General features: G+C 35.6%; 1 protein-coding gene across 4 annotated transcripts in view; it reads right to left on the reverse strand.

Annotated features, from left to right (window-relative positions):
* CNTLN (centlein) overlaps window positions 1–18,137 on the reverse strand; it is a 198,085-nt gene that overhangs the window by 87,326 nt on the left and 92,622 nt on the right. For 3 of the 4 annotated variants that reach the window (XM_056324792.1, XM_056324791.1, XM_056324793.1), the window contains 3 exons: window positions 13,060–13,185; window positions 7,836–7,957; window positions 4,853–4,978 (listed from right to left, as the gene is read on the reverse strand). In XM_056324792.1, coding sequence (XP_056180767.1) covers window positions 4,853–4,978; window positions 7,836–7,957; window positions 13,060–13,185 — 374 coding nt within the window. The remainder of the gene's footprint in view (window positions 1–4,852; window positions 4,979–7,835; window positions 7,958–13,059; window positions 13,186–18,137) is intronic. The other variant, XM_056324794.1, reaches the window with a different exon arrangement.

Here is an 18,137-nt window from a genome sequence, read left to right on the forward strand (position 1 = left end):
GGTACAGAACAGTTGCTTTGACTCCAAAAAGAATAAGTAAAGAAATCATGAGGTCTCATTTTCCTAAAAACCACAAAGCTAGTAAGAAACCTTTATTAAATAGCTGCTATAGCAGAGTAAGTATGCTACTAAGCTTGCAGTGAATCCACATGCTTCAAAGATGAAGAGCACATTTCCCACACTGAGGACACGCACAGCTACTCAGGCACTCTGAGGAAAGAATGACCATCAAAGGTTCTTTGAATGACGTGGCTATCTCTTTCACTTTATAAACATTTCTTCCTTATCACTGGCTGCATATGACCATGCCACATGTACAACTAACTACCAGTTAGCTGTAAAGATAATGACATATCATAATGTCTTATGTGAAAGAATGTACTAGGTAAAATAATTCATTGTTGCTGGTTATCAATTACAAGATCTCCTACGAAGTAATCCAGAATGAAAGACGTAAAATTATAAAGCTTCCACAACAGTTTATATTTATGTATTTATATACAATCAACTATACCTTCTCAAAGTCTGTACATAAAGGCTGAAGGGGCAGGGTATACCTATACTCTAGCAAATGAGAATTTAATATGGAAATGACAAACTATTTTAAATTCGCTAACGTGCAATCAAACATCAGTTCAAATGGACACATTACATACTAATTTACTGTGAATTTCAGCAAAATCCAAATAATATAGATACGAAGATGAATCTAATTAATGTGGGAAAAAATGTCAACATGTCAACACACTTTTACAGAAAGCAAAACACTTAGCACTTAGCCGAGATTAAAAATCATCTATCTAAAAACTTGAGATACGTGTGTGTGTACGTTTTAGTACTCAAAATTCATCTATCTATCTATAAAATGATATGTCTGTTTTCACCGGAGATATTCCAGTTCTGTGTGGCTGCAGGATGTTGAATCTGAAAGCACTGCTGTTGCACAGCTGAATAGAAGAAATTTCAATATATTATGCTATTAGATTCTCCTCTTGCAAGTTGTCAGCAGTTTCATGGAGCTTGAATAAAAATATTACATGTATGCAAGCATGGGCCACTCTTCAGCTAATTGTTAACTACTGTTTGAATACAACTGGTTTTCTGCTTGCTTAAGGGGGAGAGAAAAAGTGATAAAACCCCACATTTTTCTTAACACGGAACATGAACATCAACACAATACCTGCTGCTGTAGCCTGCAATAAGATGGTACTATGAGGAAATGACTGCAGCGGAACACAGGTATTGCATAATTCATAGGGAAATTGACACACGTGAGAAGACCAAATTGGGACATCCTAGCAGAGCTGTTTTCACTTGGACACGAGCATTAATAAACACTTCAAAGAATACTTAGGGAATTTATTTCAATGACCTCTTTTTGTTCCTGTTTATAACTCTTCAATTTTGGCATGAGTTTACGTGGAAGCTGCTACAGGATTTCTTAAGACATTGAGTTGTGAGGTCTTAAAAGTTAGACTATTTTCTTAGCTACTGGTTTGGATCTCAAAGAGAACTTAAATTTCATACTACTTTGTTTTATTTTGTTTTCATAATTAAAAAAAAATTAAAATGAGAGTCTATAGCTCATAAAATTAAAAATGAGTCTTTCCATCCACATATACATGGTGAAATATAATCTGATATTCTTTGTGAAAGCATAAATAGTGGGGAAGGAGACAATAAAGAAGCCAGGTAAAACTTACTACAAGCAGTTTCTATAAAGTCAGAGAATAATTACTCTGTTAATGTACTTAGTATAAAGATAAATTCTATTAATAGCAAAAAAAAAATAAATCTTCCTCTTTCCAAAGGAATTTTAGGAAATTCCAGAGAAATATATGCATAAAGCATTGAGCACACACTGAATAATTACAGTTTATTGATTAATATATTATACTAATCTAGTATGGGATTGTAACAATATACTTTCTTTTATATGCACAAGTGGCTCATATTTATACTTCACTAATCATGGAAAGGGCGTAATCCATGGGTCTGAAACATATTTCATTAATTGCAAAGTAATACAACATGCACATACTATTCTTTACTAATCAAAAAGTAAAAAAAAATGGTAGTAACAGTGCCATGCATTCTGCATCAACTTTCTCCAAAAAAATAACTGACGCTAGGCAATCTGAACTTCATGAAAACAGAAAATGTCACATATTTGAAAAAAGAGGTGCTTAAATTTAAATCTTATTTTGTTTATGTGTTAATGCCCAGCTTGAAAGGTGCATAGTGTTTAATAGCTTATATGAAAGTCAAAGCAATCCCTGACTGTGATGAGAACTTTATAAAAGAAAGGACCTGACAGAAAGTAGTGGGCGACACAAAGTCTCTCCACCAGCTTCATCATGATTTGGAATTAGGCACCACTAGAACAAGTGACTTCCCAAGCAACTTCAGTTTTTCCTGACTTAAAAACAGATTTCATTGTGCTAATATTGGTAATGGCTGCATTTTGGAACCTGGGACATGCATCAGCAGGCTTTCCTTGGGTTTACCCTATGTTTTACTTACTATCCATCTATTTTCAGAGCAATGTATGTGCAAGTTAAAGACATTATACATCATAGTTCTACCCCTGGAAGGGATGGAGGAAAAGAGGGAGGGAGGGAGGAAAAGAGGCGGGGGTGGAAAACCTTCCTTACTTGTAAAACAGTTAAACAACAACAAATAATCCTGTTTTCCTAACATTCACTCTCTGGCCTAGTCAGGGAAAGAACACATATTTAAAGTTAAAACCGACTTAAGCCAAAATAAAATACCCACACAGACACTCTTCTTTAAGCAATGATGCATTGGATTTGGCTTATACACGTTCTAAATCAACTTACAATCAGTAGGATATATCAAATTAAGTGTGTCCACAAAACCTGTGGGCTACCCTGATTTACTTATACTACTTGTAAAGTCACACATGTAAGTAATTGGTATAATTCTGTAGGACATGTCCTTTATCCACAGAGCTTAAGAAAGACTACATGCAACATAAAGAAAACCTATGCACAGATTTTAAACAGACACTAAATATTGACTTTCTTAAGAAAATAAGCCCAGATATTGAAGTACTGACTTGCATCAACAAATTAAAGACAGGTCATTATTAGAGACAGATACTGAAGACATATAAAAAGGTTATGTATGCATTCCTTCCTTCCTTCTACTAACAATAAGCTACATTGCCCATAAGGAGTAAAAGGCACCTAAAGCCACACAAGGAATTCACCTTAATGATCACAATGGTGCACCGCCTTCTTAGTAAGCACTACACAGGATTTTAAGAACACATTGTGACTTAGAAATTCTCTGTCTCCAAGAGTTCAACTGTTTGCTCATGCCATTTCACCACAATCTAGTCAAGGCCACTGATCTGCAGTGTACCAGACATAATGGAGTTCCCCATAAATGTGACTGCGCAGGAGCTCTAGAAAAATAGTCCAACTGTACTAACCTTCAGGGCATGCACAATACATAAGCAATCTCTCTTTCATGGCTTTGTGTGAAAAGGAGAGGCTTATGTTATTGCTCCTGAGTTACTGTTGCCTGTGGTGCATGTGTTGATTAGTAATGGAAGAAGAATTACAACTGCAATTACATGTATGGCAAAAAAGTGCTCTTTCCTACATAAAAATCAAAATAAACAAAAGAAATGCATGTGATAATCTGTAGTGATAGTTTCAAAATAGCAAACAAAGACAGGACAATGAAGTGACAAGAATGGACTTGTAACCAGTAGATAAAAGAATACCGCATGCAACACATTTACTGGCAGTATTTTATGTAAAATGCTAAAGCAGCTTATAAGCAACACAAGGACTTACATATCACAAAACAATTTGCTGCTGTTGAAATTCTGTGATAGCATCCTTCATGGTATCTCCACAAAATCAGTTTACATTGTGACCCATTGGGAAAACAGATTTTCTTTAATGCTGACAAAAAACAAAGTCTGAATACAAGTTTCTATGATGTCTTGATTCTTAAATATAATTAAAAAAATCAACTTGACTTGCAGAAAGCGTTAAATAGCAGCCAAGGGCTAATTATACCACACTAACTTCCTTTTGTCTGGTATAAAAGGACATTTTCTTACTCTGCCTGGCTGAGTATAATAGTCTATGAATTATGAGATCAAAGCAGCAAACTGTATGTTTTCTAAAGTAAGAGTTTCCTTCACCAAGTTTTACACTTACTACAGCTAAAAGAGCTGTGTGAAGGGATCAGCACTAAACCCAAAGGACAGGCTGTGCACAGCAAGAAAGAAAGCAACTCCCTCGTGCTTTTTGCAGGTCACTACCAAGGACCATGTTAGCAGATCCACACCAGACCCTTAACAGGCAGCTCTGCTGCTACCAGTAATTAGCTTGGACAGCTCTGGCTCCAGGAGTAGCAGCAAGGCTACACCATAATGAGCTCAGCTGGGATTAGCAGGACAGGGCAGGGAACCAAGAGAGCTGAGGCATTCTGCATTGCGTATGTATCACAGAGATCAAACAAGGATGGCTGGCTAGGTTATCCCCTCACCACCTCATTCCAAAAATGAAGCACGGCAGTGTGTAAAATACAGGCTAATGAAGAGCGACACCTCCAACAGATGAGAGCCACATTAATTAACACAATCCCTAGATCATGGAATACAGTTTCTGTTGGTGCTAGCAAACTTGTAACTTGTCACTGATTAAGGGGGGTGGGGGGAACTGATGTTTTCTTTCTCTGCTTTTGGTAGGAGACGGTTTTATCTTGGAATTTTGCAAGGAATTCCTCTTATGTGGCCTGCAAAGCACTACCTTCATAAAAAACAGCAGAATGTTTCTTTATGTACACACCATTTAAGAAACGAACTCACTTTTCAATCAACAGCTTTTTGTGTTCCCTTTTGAAAAAAGCCAGTTCATTCCACACAGCATCAGAATCATCTTGACAAAGTTGACGGAATTCTGCATGCTGGTATCTGCTTTCAGTATTTTTAATCCTGTTTATGAGTAAAAAGAGGTTGGTTGTTTTCAAATATCTACATGTTTTAGGACAACAAGATTAAAAGCATCCTTGCTTTCACAAAACACAAATTTGAAACTACAGCATCTACCAAATAAAAATCTTGCATGATCTATAAATTCTGTGAGGCATGAAACTTTACATATGTTATTACAGAAAAGTTCAATTGCATAGTTGATAGACCTGTCAATAGACAGGTATTGTGTTAGTATGGCACCACAGCTCTCAACTGACACATGGCAGAGCTGTGTCATGCACATTCATTTGGTTAACATTGCTTACCATTCTGGTGTAAGAAAACACAAGGCGAAACCATCACACAATATCTTGCAAACAAACATGGGAGAGCCACTACCTCCCCTAATGCTCCTGCAAACAATCTGGAAGCTGCACTAATGCCTACTCTAAATCAAACTGTGATCTACGATCTAATGAAAGAATAAACGATCTATGGATAAGATGATACATCAGGAAAAAGCATTCCGAATTTAGAAGCACAGAAAATGAAAATACCTCACAGTTTTTCTGTCATAAAATATTTTAATGTACTTTAATAATGCAAAAGATAAACATTTTATTAAAAAAATCCTTTCTAAAATGAATTGAAAACTCTCTGCAATATAAATTCTTATTGGGCATAGAAATAAAACTCTCAGAGAATGTGGTAATCTCGTAAGGCCTCTATCATGTTTGCAGTCACATATGTCAGTGGATGTTGTATGTACACTGACAGGTGGATTAGGTCCCATCAGCTGCCATTTCAATAACAAATTCTAATCTATGAAGAATCAGAAAGAATGGGTTCCTCCATCACTTACAGAGGATCAGAAGTGCCACTTAAGTACTTGATACTGAGTTCTTAATTCACAGTTTACATGGCACCAGCGATATAAAGCTTTTTGAGATAGTAAGGTAACAGTGTAAGGTATAACCATTTACAGACTGTTTTTATTTGTGCCTTGGCTACTTTCCTTTGTTTAAGCATATTAAAAAGGAAAACCAAACCTCTTCTAGTACGATGGGTTCATACAATTCTGTTCTGATTACAAAAATTATCAACACCCTGTAATTTTCAGCTCATTCTAATTATAGATGAAAAAATCACATGAACGAATGAAGACTTAGTATTACACTTTCCCCAGTATCTACTTTTCCTAAATATACTCCTTTCAGGACACAAGCTGGTCTCATCTGTTTTAAACAGAAACAGAAGTTGATTTTGTCTCTCCTTCCCCTTTCTTCCTTTTTTTTAAAAAAAAAAAACCCAAAAACCCCAACTATCAGAACCAGAGCACTCAGTGCTTCACTGTATACCAAGTTTGATTTTACTGTGTTTATCAAGGTTGAATTTTTGTCTTGGTCTCTCAGTCAACCAGGAATGCCTACTTAGCTTTAGACACAAAACTGAGTAATTTCATTGCATGAAGTAACTACCATGCAGTAGGTTTCAGTCATTTCTAGCCTGCATTGAACTTAAAAGAGTGAGCTTTTAGGGATAAAATCACACATGTTTTTCCTAAACAAACAAAATGTTTTTATTCTAATTTACACAAACCTTTTCATTATTTATTCTTTGATATTGTAAAAAATCTTCCTGTGCTACCAATGTCTGTAGCAGATTTGTACATTACGATTATTTTCATCCACACTTTTTTAAAAAAAAGACAAACCATTATTAGATAAATGCCATAGTATTACAAAGCAACACAGATCTACTCAGATAGGCCAAAGCATTGCTTATATATGAGGAAGAGTTTATCATTCACACCTTAGGTAGGTCACCTTATATCACCCTATACTCTGAACAGCTACCTGTTTTGCAGCAATTTCTGTGACTCTCTTTTTGGTCAGACAGTTACAAAGTTTATGTCAAGATCAGTTAGCATTGCTCTAAATAAGAAAATAATTATTTTTAGTAAAACATGTATGGGTTTACTAAACTGTAGGTGTGCACTGAAGCCCTACTAAAGCCACCAAGATGTACGGACCTGCTAAAATTACTTTCTTGAAACAGGTCCTGAAAAACTGGACCTCAGCAGTGCCCGATAACTGAAGTGATAAGAAATGTCTTCAAACCTCCAAATGTAAATGTGTCTGTCCAAAAATTCTAACTCTGCTAAGGACTTAACAAAAAAAAATATTTCTGCCTAAAATTTTCACTGCTTTGTACACAATGTACAAGAGAATTATAGCTAGGATATTTGTTATTTAAACTTTGATGTGGTAGAGTCTTTCGTCTTTCCATTAATAAAGATATATTACTGCAATATTTTTGTGTGAAAGATCAGAAATAATTGATTTTGTTATCATCTAACAGATGAAAACAACCAGCTTTTCATACACATAGTCTTTTTTTTCCCTGTTAAGAAGGGGATTTTAGGGTTAGCTTTAGTTAATGTTTGAATCACTGAATGTTAGAAATACTCTTATTTCTATATTTTTAATGTAAAAAATTATTTTTCAAAACTATTTGAAACCTAAGGAGCAATTGCTCTATTATAGAAAACTAAAAACATACACAGTCAACAAATTAATCGACTGGGGACTTAGACAAGCATAAATAAGCAGCCCTAGCAGACCTTTGCCCAGTACTCACGCTCACAATGAGATCCTAAATAAAGTAAGTCAAGGCGTCAGCTCAATACATTTTACTCTTGGTTTCAATTGTAATTTTTCTCATATAGGGGTGTGCCATGTATTGTGCTTTACATAAAGTCTTGATCACCATATAGTAGTGTCTTCCTTCAAATCAAATTCTCTTTTGAATACCTATATAATACTTCTGTTCAGATTTCTTGTGTAGGGAAATGTTTTTAATGAGCTATGTAACTTACCTGCTATCGCCCTCTTCCCACTGCTTTAATTGCTCTTTTAGTGCTCTGTAGTTGGTCTGTAACATCTGCAGCCTCTCTTTGCGTTTTTCATGGGCTGCTCTTAGCTCATCAGTTTCTCGAGTCTGTATAGCACCAGAAAAAGAAAATTAGAGTTGGGCAAAATGTAAGAGGCTGTCACACAGATGACATGAAACAAAAGTTCTGTTCAAGTAGCTATTAAGAGCCTCAGAAATCTAAATAAAAAGATCAGGAATCACAATTCCCAAGGTTAAATTTTTCTTATTGCTACTTTGGCAAATTTTGCTCATTTGGCAAAATTTACTTAAAACATTTTTTTCATGCTGCTGAGAAGTTTAAAAAAACTTAATACCAAAACGTCAGGTTTTATCATATATAAAGCACTGGCATAACACATCTAAAAATACATAGACTGAAAAAGGATTGCTGTCCCTGTCTTTTCCTCTAAAGTATTTTTTTCCCCATGGAAAACTAATGTACGTGTTTTTGAGGGAAACACTGGCCATGCTTTAGTCCACATCAAAACCCCCTATGTTTAAATGGCTTTAGGATTTCCTCATATATAAATTTTGTTCTGTGAATACATATAAACCTGCAACACCCAGACTTTGTCCTCTAGTTACGTAACAAACAAGAAATAAAAATAAATTTTGCAATGGCTTTTATATAATCAAAACCATATGAAAAAATGTACTCTCTTTTTACAGAATGAAAAGTAAGATACACCTTGATATATATTACAGGATAACATCTTGCAAGTTTTAAAGAAGATTTTCCTACATGACAATACTGTGCTCTGAAAAAATGGAACAGTAAGAAGAGGGCATTCCACAGCAAGTCATATTCTGGCATACAGCAGTAAAGACTTCACAGACATTATCCTGTAGTAAAATTTGCCCTCAGTGTTTCTTTTCTAGTTCAGTGGGAGCTCTGCTTGTAGATCAACTACAAAACATGTTCCTTAATCTCTGAGTAAATTGCAGTATTGTATTTGCATTTATTTACTCTTACATGTAAGGAGGGCTTTTCAGCATTAGTCAATAAACAAGACACACCAATAGTCAGAGCTGCAAGCAATAAAAATTAAATCTCACTATAAAAACATGGCAAGGGTTTCTACAGCAGTGCTATCTACAAAGTACCTACACTTAACTTGGCTTCTAAAATGTAGTCCAGCTTCCATGACACAAAAAAAGCTGAAAGACACCACCTAAAATTTCAGACACTACTATACATAAAATTCCAGAAGTTTTCTGGAAGTTAATCATGCAACACAAAAGCAGATTTAGGAACAGAAGCAGTTACCAAAGTGACTTTACCATTAAATACTTTCCCAAAGTGGTGGTTGCTTTTTTTTTTTTTCCTGAAACAACCTCTAAACCGGTATGTTTATAAATTTAGACTTTCTGAAAAAGTATTTTTGACTGGGTTTAAGTGGCTCATATAAATACTACAATATTAAAACCAAGGACACAAACAGCAAGATAAATTTATGACAAAGGACACAGAGACTGTTATCAAACTTTGTCTGAAACTACAACAGAAAATTTTGTAAGAATCAGTTATAGATGTTGTGTTTTCAAGACAAGTTCATGAAATCACTGTTTTGAAATGAAATCAAGTTTGGCAAGGTACTGGAAAATAAGGTCTTCAGCACAAATCCTCAGAAGTTTGTTAGTGTCAATGCCCTTTCAGAGATGTAACCAAGTGTAGAATTTGGCTTTGCCTACTTATGGATCTACATCGTTCATTACTGGTCACTTGTTCTATTACCCGTTCCATTAGTTACTACCTTCCCTTATCAGTTGCCCTGTTCTCGCAGAAATAGAAATCAGACAAATAACTATCCTAATCACTCTCTATTGAATTATTAAGGACTTCAGAACTTTAAATTTACACTGTAATTTCCATAATGTCAGTTAGTTCCATCTCATTGAATTATGTTATATTTTTTTAATAATTAAACTGCCTTGTATACAGTTCTCTACATATTGACAGAAATGGGACAGAACAACCATCTCTAGTAATGCTGGATGTTTAGGTTACTCTACAGCACTGTCATGCTAAGTACTTCCCATGCAACAATGAAAGACAAAAAGATAAAGTCCAGTCTGCATGAGGAAGAACACAACTGCCTGTGGAAAAACAGTAATTTTGTTATTTGCAGGCAGTTCAGACAAGCCAATAGATTCTAATCACTAGTTCAAAATTTTGTTGAAATTGACCTGTAACAACTTCTGTTACAGTGAAAGTTGAACTAAAATGGAATTTTAAAAAATACACTCAGTTCTTTCACTACACTTCTTAGGCTGACAAGAAGACAAGTGAGGAACCTGACCATTACAAAAATACTTTTTTCTAAAAGAACTTACGTGGAAACACCACAATTTTAATACATTTTTGGCATCTGAATACTATACATGTAACAGCACTATGTATGAAATGTAAACTAAACATAACAGCATGCCCTTGCTCACATAAACAAGTATTAAGGTGGCCTTCAAGACTGATCTACATATTCTAGTTCTAATTATCTCAAAAAAAAATCTAGAACTTTAAACAAAAAGGATGTGAAAACTCAAAGGGGAGATTCCTACTGATTTTGAACACTTTCCAGTTAAAAGCCAGGAAGAAAAGATATTCTAAGTTCATATCAACTAACTTTCAGCAACCCAACTCCTACCCACTTCTTAAAGACCAACAGTAGATTGATCTACTTATACTTTGGACCATTCTAAGCACAAGTTTGACAATTTCTTATTCACAATTCATGAAATACTGTTATTTACTTGACATTCTCTTCCTTAAAAAAGGGTGGCATCTGGCACGCTCTGTTACTTTTTACTATGTCCTACAGTGCATAAATGAGGCCAATTCTGTACCAAAACTATGGACACTTTGAATTTATGTGATTGCCCTATTTAAATTAGCAACGAAGACAGTAGGAGCCAACTTTCCTTCGCCAGAAATGAGTCTGCTGAGAAGAACTGGAAAATCCTATGAATGGGATCTTGCTTTTTTCTATTCCTTTGTAATACTGAACTGGAGCATCAAATATTCCTGATCCTTAAAATCACATAAATAAAGCTGTTCGTCATCTTTTTAATTGTTACCAACTTTTCAGAAGGACTGATGGATAAAGTCACCATTTCACCTTCAGGATATGCATCATCAGTATGGTTATTGATAAAGCAAGCATTTTTCTGAGCAAGTATATTTCACATAATCATATACTCAACACTTTGCTTGAAGAGGCAATAATGCAAGTGCCAGCTTCAAAAATGCTGATCACATGCATTATTCTTTGTTGGAAGCAATGCCTGAGAGGAACCTAATATCATGAAATCATACAGTACCAACAGACTTATTCTGATGTTAATGTTATGACAGCTGAGTTTGCTGTTACGTTGTCAATAGCCTCATTGAATCCCCAATGTTGTGCCACAACAGTGTTTAATATGTTGACCTGGGCCTCTACAGCTTCTTTCCAATCAATTAAATCATTCTGTAGAAGAAGCCAAGTAGATTTCCTACAGAAAATGCAAGGAGTTAATATATTCAGTTTCAAGGGGAGATATAAGAGTTAGCCCTTAAAGACCTCATGGATTAACAGCTGTGATAGAGATCCCACACTCGCAACATAATAAAGCTGCACAGATTCCTAAATTAGGCTTTAAGATTAAGTGGAAGGAATGACCAAGGCAGTACAGTGAACAGTAAAGATTATGTTATGAGGTCACGCAAAAAGAGTAACAGTCCTCTCTCTTCTGCATCTGCTTAGAAAAGTCAAGAGTGCTTCTCCTCATTCATCTTTCCAGAAGAAAACACAAAGAAATGTGGAATTCCATTATTTCAGACAACAACCACACACAATGATGTGTGAGTGTTGCTGCCAAGGGCAGTGCAGCTGCAGTCCACAGTGCCGGAATAATCCATAGCACCAGTGTCTGACAAGCCGACTAACAGTACCGCACAGGAGGCCTGTCAAAGGCCAGTTCTCAGGTAGAGCTGGTAGGACATGCTTTAGATTTCTCAATAGAGAGAAAAAACAAAAGTTCATCTTCTGACTCCCAGAAACAAGGAACAAGACAGCCTGCAAGAATGAGTTTGAAGCTTAAATTATCCTTCCTGTCCATATGTTCTACGTGTATTAAGACACCACATTTGACTGTCTCAGGTGCATAGAGTGATGAACTTTTGCATTTGTGCTAAAATACAATTCCCACTCACATTTTTTCTAAGTTGAATTACCATATATGAGTGTATTTTTGCATGAGGCAGGAGCTCACAACTATGGTTTGTAGGGCTCCCAATTTTTTTTCACTTATCAGACATCTATCACAGCACAGCACATTCAACACAGCCAGTTCTGATTCAGGCTACATATACTGAAGATAACTTTGAAATTCCATTAAAACTGAACAAAAATAACCAGCAAAAAGCCAAAAAGTCAAGAGAAAAGAAAGAGGGTACAAACTGTAAAAGTTTAAGAAAATATACTCAGGCTTTGAATTTTACATTCTGAGGTACAATTTGACACAAACAGTCCACTCAAAAGCTACTCTATTTGAAGCAAAAAAGCAAAGCAGCCCCCCCCCACCTCCACCCCGCAAACCAACACAAAAATCTATAGAACAGGCACAAAATGGGGAATTGTTAATATATGCTCAATTAAGCTTTTCTACCATTGTGGGGGAGGGGGGAGAGGAGGGGGTCAGGAGTTGTTTATTGGGGCTTTATTACAGCATTTGTTAGAACAACAACTTCTGAGCCATAACTTCTAAAAGTACAACGGGTAAATCTGTTCCAAGTAACTGACTTCAGCATTTTAAAATATTGGCCTCACTGTACCAAAAAAAAAAATATTGTTTGGACTTCCTGCTTTACTTTATTTCTATATGAATAAATGAATTTCTTGGAATATATATTCTCAGATGTGAATTTTGAAAATGTATTTAACAAACATGTATTATTGATGACAGCTCAAATTAGGCTTCCACAAGACTGCAGGAGTACCAACACAAGATTTGTAGCAGCAAAGAAAAAAGGAAAACTAATGGAGAGTGCTCTCTGATGCTAACACACTTACAGCCCATGACGATATGTGCATTTTGCTTTTTTAAAATGTCTGTTTATTTTGGTATATCTTTATCTATGCAAGCTTATAGCTAGAGGGGGGGTTTATTTTTATTTTTTTAATGTTCACCTTTAGCTGCAGTTTCTTCTCTAAGTTTTCAATCTTCCTTTCAGCTATTTTAAGCTTCCTTAGCTCCTCTGACTCTCTAAAAGAGCTCTTTGGGGACAGAGACCTTGAGCGTTTCACAGGTGGTTCCTGGAGAATAAAACAAGGACATGGTTGAACTAGTTGGAACACTGGATTATGAAAGACATGCAGAATTAAAGAAGAAGTAATTTTGAATACTAATAATGAATTATAAAAAAAAAAAATCTGCATGGAATACCAGAGAAATAACAAGCAGAATTACCACAGCGCTACCACTAAAGGTTTCTCTGTGACTCGTTAATGAGAATATTCATTTACATTTACATTGTTTCTTTCAGAATAATGATGTCCCATTAGGGAAGACTAAAGGGTTATAGACTCAGAAATGCAAGAAACCTCATTACAAAGGAGGGGATAGAGGCTGGTCTAATTGCTCTATAAGGGTCCAAGGTTACACTTGATAGGACAACCAGAAACAAGAGGGAAAGGATTTTTTTCCCTTTGAAATAGTTTAACACACTGTGAAGTTGAAGGAACAATATGCTTGAGGAATATAAATACAACAGACAGTAGATCTTATACCATAATGACCATATGGTCATTAACTATAATGTGACTAACTAGAGACAAGAATATGTGTTTATATTATGTACAGCTTCATATAGCAATCTGGAGAAAGAATATGTAAAAGTAACACTTAAACTGGGCAGCTTTCTTGTTCATTCTATGTCATATGTCCTTATAGCAAAGGAGGAAAGGAGGAAGGAAAGGAGGAAAGGAGGAAAGGAGGAAGGAAAGGAGGAAGGAAAGGAGGAAGGAAAGGAGGAAGGAAAGGAGGAAGGAAAGGAGGAAGGAAAGGAGGAAGGAAAGGAGGAAGGAAAGGAGGAAGGAAAGGAGGAAGGAAAGGAGGAAGGAAAGGAGGAAGGAAAGGAGGAAGGAAAGGAGGAAGGAAAGGAGGAAGGAAAGGAGGAAGGAAAGGAGGAAGGAAAGGAGGAAGGAAAGGAGGAAGGAAAGGAGGAAGGAAAGGAGGAAGGAAAGGAGGAAGGAAAGGAGGAAGGAAAGGAGGAAGGAAAGGAGGAAGGAAAGGAGGAAAGGCGGAAAGAAGGAAAGGCGGAAAGAAGGAAAGGCGGAAAGAAGGAAAGGCGGAAAGAAGGAAAGGAGGAAAGAAGGAAAGACAGACCTCATCAAATTAGACTTTGATTTTGTGAATAACTTTGGTTAAGGACACAGAAATACTAACACACACTTAATACCAATAAAATAAAATGCTATTACATAGATGAAGTCAAATAAAAGATTAATTGCGATTATTGTTGCATGTTGCCATTTTTACTGTAAAATTACTGATTTACAACAAAAGCAATGCATGATGAAGTCTTCTTGAGTACTATACATTCCCACACTTTTACTATTCCATTAAATTCATTTAATCTAAAAGAGAATATTAATTAGCAACTGGCTTTTTTTTTTTTTGACGATTACCTTCCAGGAATATAGGTTAGAAGACACTGTATACCACACTTTCACTTTAAACTGTATGGGTTCCAAAAAGAAGGAAAAAAAAATCATGAAATATCAGAAAATAATAATGTAACATATTTAACAATTTAAATATTGCCAAGGTGTTTTTCTCTTGGTTTTGGGTTCTTTTGCTTCTGAAATGTGTCTGAATGAGATTTAAAAAAAAACCCAAAAAACAAACCCAAAATGAACATCTGGAAAGAATTCTAGTACATTTAAAATATAACTGTCAAATGGATATATTTTGTATACTGCTGTCAGTCCCTTCATATAACAGAAGAAAATAGAAGAAAATTTCAAGGAAGATTTAAAACAGTATTTCAAAATTTATGGTTTTATATTGTCAGTAAAAATTGTACTGACTAGAAGTATATCTCTTTGAGATAGCAAGATTACTGATTTATATTTTTTCCTAATAATTCTGGCAGAGATATCTAAAAGTTTACTTCAGTTAATAGACGCTGATATTAATCAGTAAAGATTTGAACATTGCACAAAACCAAATTGATCTTTCATATGCTGAAGCAGAACATCCAAAGACCAACATATCAAAAAATATACTCAGTAAAACCAAGATCTTAAAACTCCTATCTTCTGTATTTCCTAATGAATGCACACCCATACTAATTCTTCCTAAAAATCCAGAATATATTATTTTTCCAGAAATGTTTCCTAGGTAAACTTTTTTGTTTGTATACAGATGACTTGGAAATTACATGATCTCTCTGAAATCAGGGATAAAAGGTCAAAGCACAGCATTTCTTGCCAAAGGAAAAGACAACAAAGGAAAACAAGTGGACAAACCAGTATCACATTGCTAAGAATAACACAACAGGTTTTATACTTATTTATTTATATTTACATTTAGCCACTTGGGATTGCACTGTGACCCTTTTTTCACAGGGCCAAGGTTTGGAAAACAACAGAGGAAAAACTGTAATTAATCACAGACATGGGAATAATTCCCTGTGAGAACAGCCAGGATTGGTGATATACATCAAGAAATATTCTATTGTTTGAATATGTTTTTACCTGTTTAGGTTATCAGACTAGAGGTCTGTGGAGAGAAGGAGCTGGGTCTGGGCTTTACTGCTGCACATAAGTAGTTTGAAGGCAATCTTTGCTAAGAAGGCAAACAGTTTAATTTTCCTACCAAGACAGAAAAGATTGTGTAGTAAAATACACTGTAATTTGGTTGCCTGGGGCTGCTGCAAAACTCAATTTGGAAGATGGCATCTGTAATACCCTTCTCACAACTGCAAACTCTGCTGCTGCTGACAGGTTTAAGCATTTAATTTTTAAGTCAGTCCTCAAATTCTACAGTAAATCTAAATATACCCGTATTAAATATATTCACAAATTGTAACATTTAAAACATTTCCTAAATGTTTAGGAATGACAAAAAGTACAGTTTTATGAGGAAGGAATGTTATTCCAAGTCAGTAAAGGGTAACAACAGAAGATTTTTCATCAAATGATCCTAAAACTTGTTTACAAAAGAAATAAACAGACTTTGTAATATTAATAGACATGAAACTTTGTGATAGAAGATTTAATGTGAAGAAATAGCTCATAAGTGTATGGGGGACACAGTTGTAACTGTTAACAGAGGCATAGGAAGCAGAAAAAGGAAAGATACTTCTAAACAACCTTCTGTTACCTGTCTGCACCATGAAAGACACTACAGTATATGTCTGGAAATAGCCATGCTCTTGAATTCAACAGGTCTTGTGTTTGATGGAGTCCCAAAAGAAGTCAACAACAACAACAAGGCAAACAAGGGAAGCCAAAATTCCTGCCGAAATGTGGAGGACTTTCCTGAACACACAGATCAGAACAATGTCTGCCAGGATATAGCACTACAGACAGTGGGCAGGAATCTTAATATGTTTTTATCAGCTGAAGAAACAGATATGTTGAAGGTGAACCAGAAGCTGACAAGATACAGGTGAGAGGAAAAATGGTGAATTCTTGATTCACCATGTTTCAACAGGAACATTACCAGTACTGCAAGTTAACTTATGGTTTTTAGTATCTTTGCATTACAGACTTAGAAGAATGCTATAGAATGTGTATCAATAAAAGGCAATCATAACTCCCATGTATAATAGTGGGAAAGCTTACCTATAAAAAAACAAGGGCTGTATTACTGAATCCGCCAGCAGATATATGGATGGCAGTTTAATCAGGTAACCAAAATCATACATAGATCACAAAGTTACAAAGCTTAAGCTCCAAAAAGAGCTGTAAGATAAGCAACTGAGTCTCAAGTGTTTGTACAAAGTGGCACTCAGGTGTACCACTTTCCACAGAGACTGGGCTATGTAAGTACACACTTAACCATAGCAAGAAAATGACACCAAACATGTACATTGAACAAAGCTTTTAACCACTATGTCACGTGTCTTGCAGAGTAAGTTGTTTCTATTCCTCTGTATGACAGTAGACAAGAGATCTGAATTTCTGCAATTCACAAAAAACACTAGGCTATAGATGTGTATATATCATTGAATTCTGCAGAACCAAACATAGGTGGAAGCATACACTCATGTGGCCACACATTCCAGTTTATTACACTACTGGCATGTTTATATTTTGTCCCAGGTCCTTGTTTTTAAAACCTTTTCAATTACTACTTCTTCCAAAACCTGGCGCTTTTTAGAGCTGAAAGTAATCAAAGCAGTGTCACTCTATTCAGAAGTGATTCCATGTTTATTCTTCATATCCTGGAAATGCACGTAAGGATGGATGAAGGGTTAACAAGACAGAGTCTTTGTGAAACCAAAAGTATCACCGTTGTAAAACAAGAATTGTATATCCAACATATTCTTCCTGTGAAATTATGCATTAATAACTTCTGTCATAAAAGACTGAACAACAAGGTAATCGGAAGATATATCACTGCAAGGGAAAATCAGTACAGACAGCAGTACTACTTATTCTACTTCGTATGCATATATTGTGATCCTGGAGCTGGAATGTTCCTACAATTTTCCTTACTGTCTTGCCTAAATACAAAAGAATTGTAGCCTGTCAGATTAGTTCCCAAAAGTTTTATTAGACACTGCATGCACATGTGAAAAAGTGCACATATCAAAACCCCTGAGTACTGAAACAGCATGATTAGGATCTACATATCAAAACAGGAGAAGATAGTCTACAGTAGCCTTTAAAAGGTTCATATTTACTTTTACTCAAGGGAGTGTAATCGCTTTATTCCTGAAACAGTGAGCAGTCCATGACAAACACAGTACTCTCATTTACATTACTCTGAGCAAACAAGAAGTAACATTGTGGTGGGGACAACCTTGGCAATGGGTCAAACACCCACCCAACTGCTCGCTCGCTCACTCTCCTTCCTCACAGGACAGGGAGAGAAAATAGGATGAAAAAGCTCATGGGTTGAGATGAAGAAATGGAGATTGCTTACCATTTGCCATCATGCGCAGACTCAACTTGGGGAAAACTGATTTAAGCTATTGCCACTTAAAACAGATTTGGGTAGTAAGAAATAAAGAAAATATTAAATCAACACCTTC

Source organism: Falco biarmicus, chromosome Z, assembly GCF_023638135.1.
Source record: "Falco biarmicus isolate bFalBia1 chromosome Z, bFalBia1.pri, whole genome shotgun sequence".
Taxonomy (NCBI): Eukaryota; Metazoa; Chordata; class Aves; order Falconiformes; family Falconidae; genus Falco; species Falco biarmicus.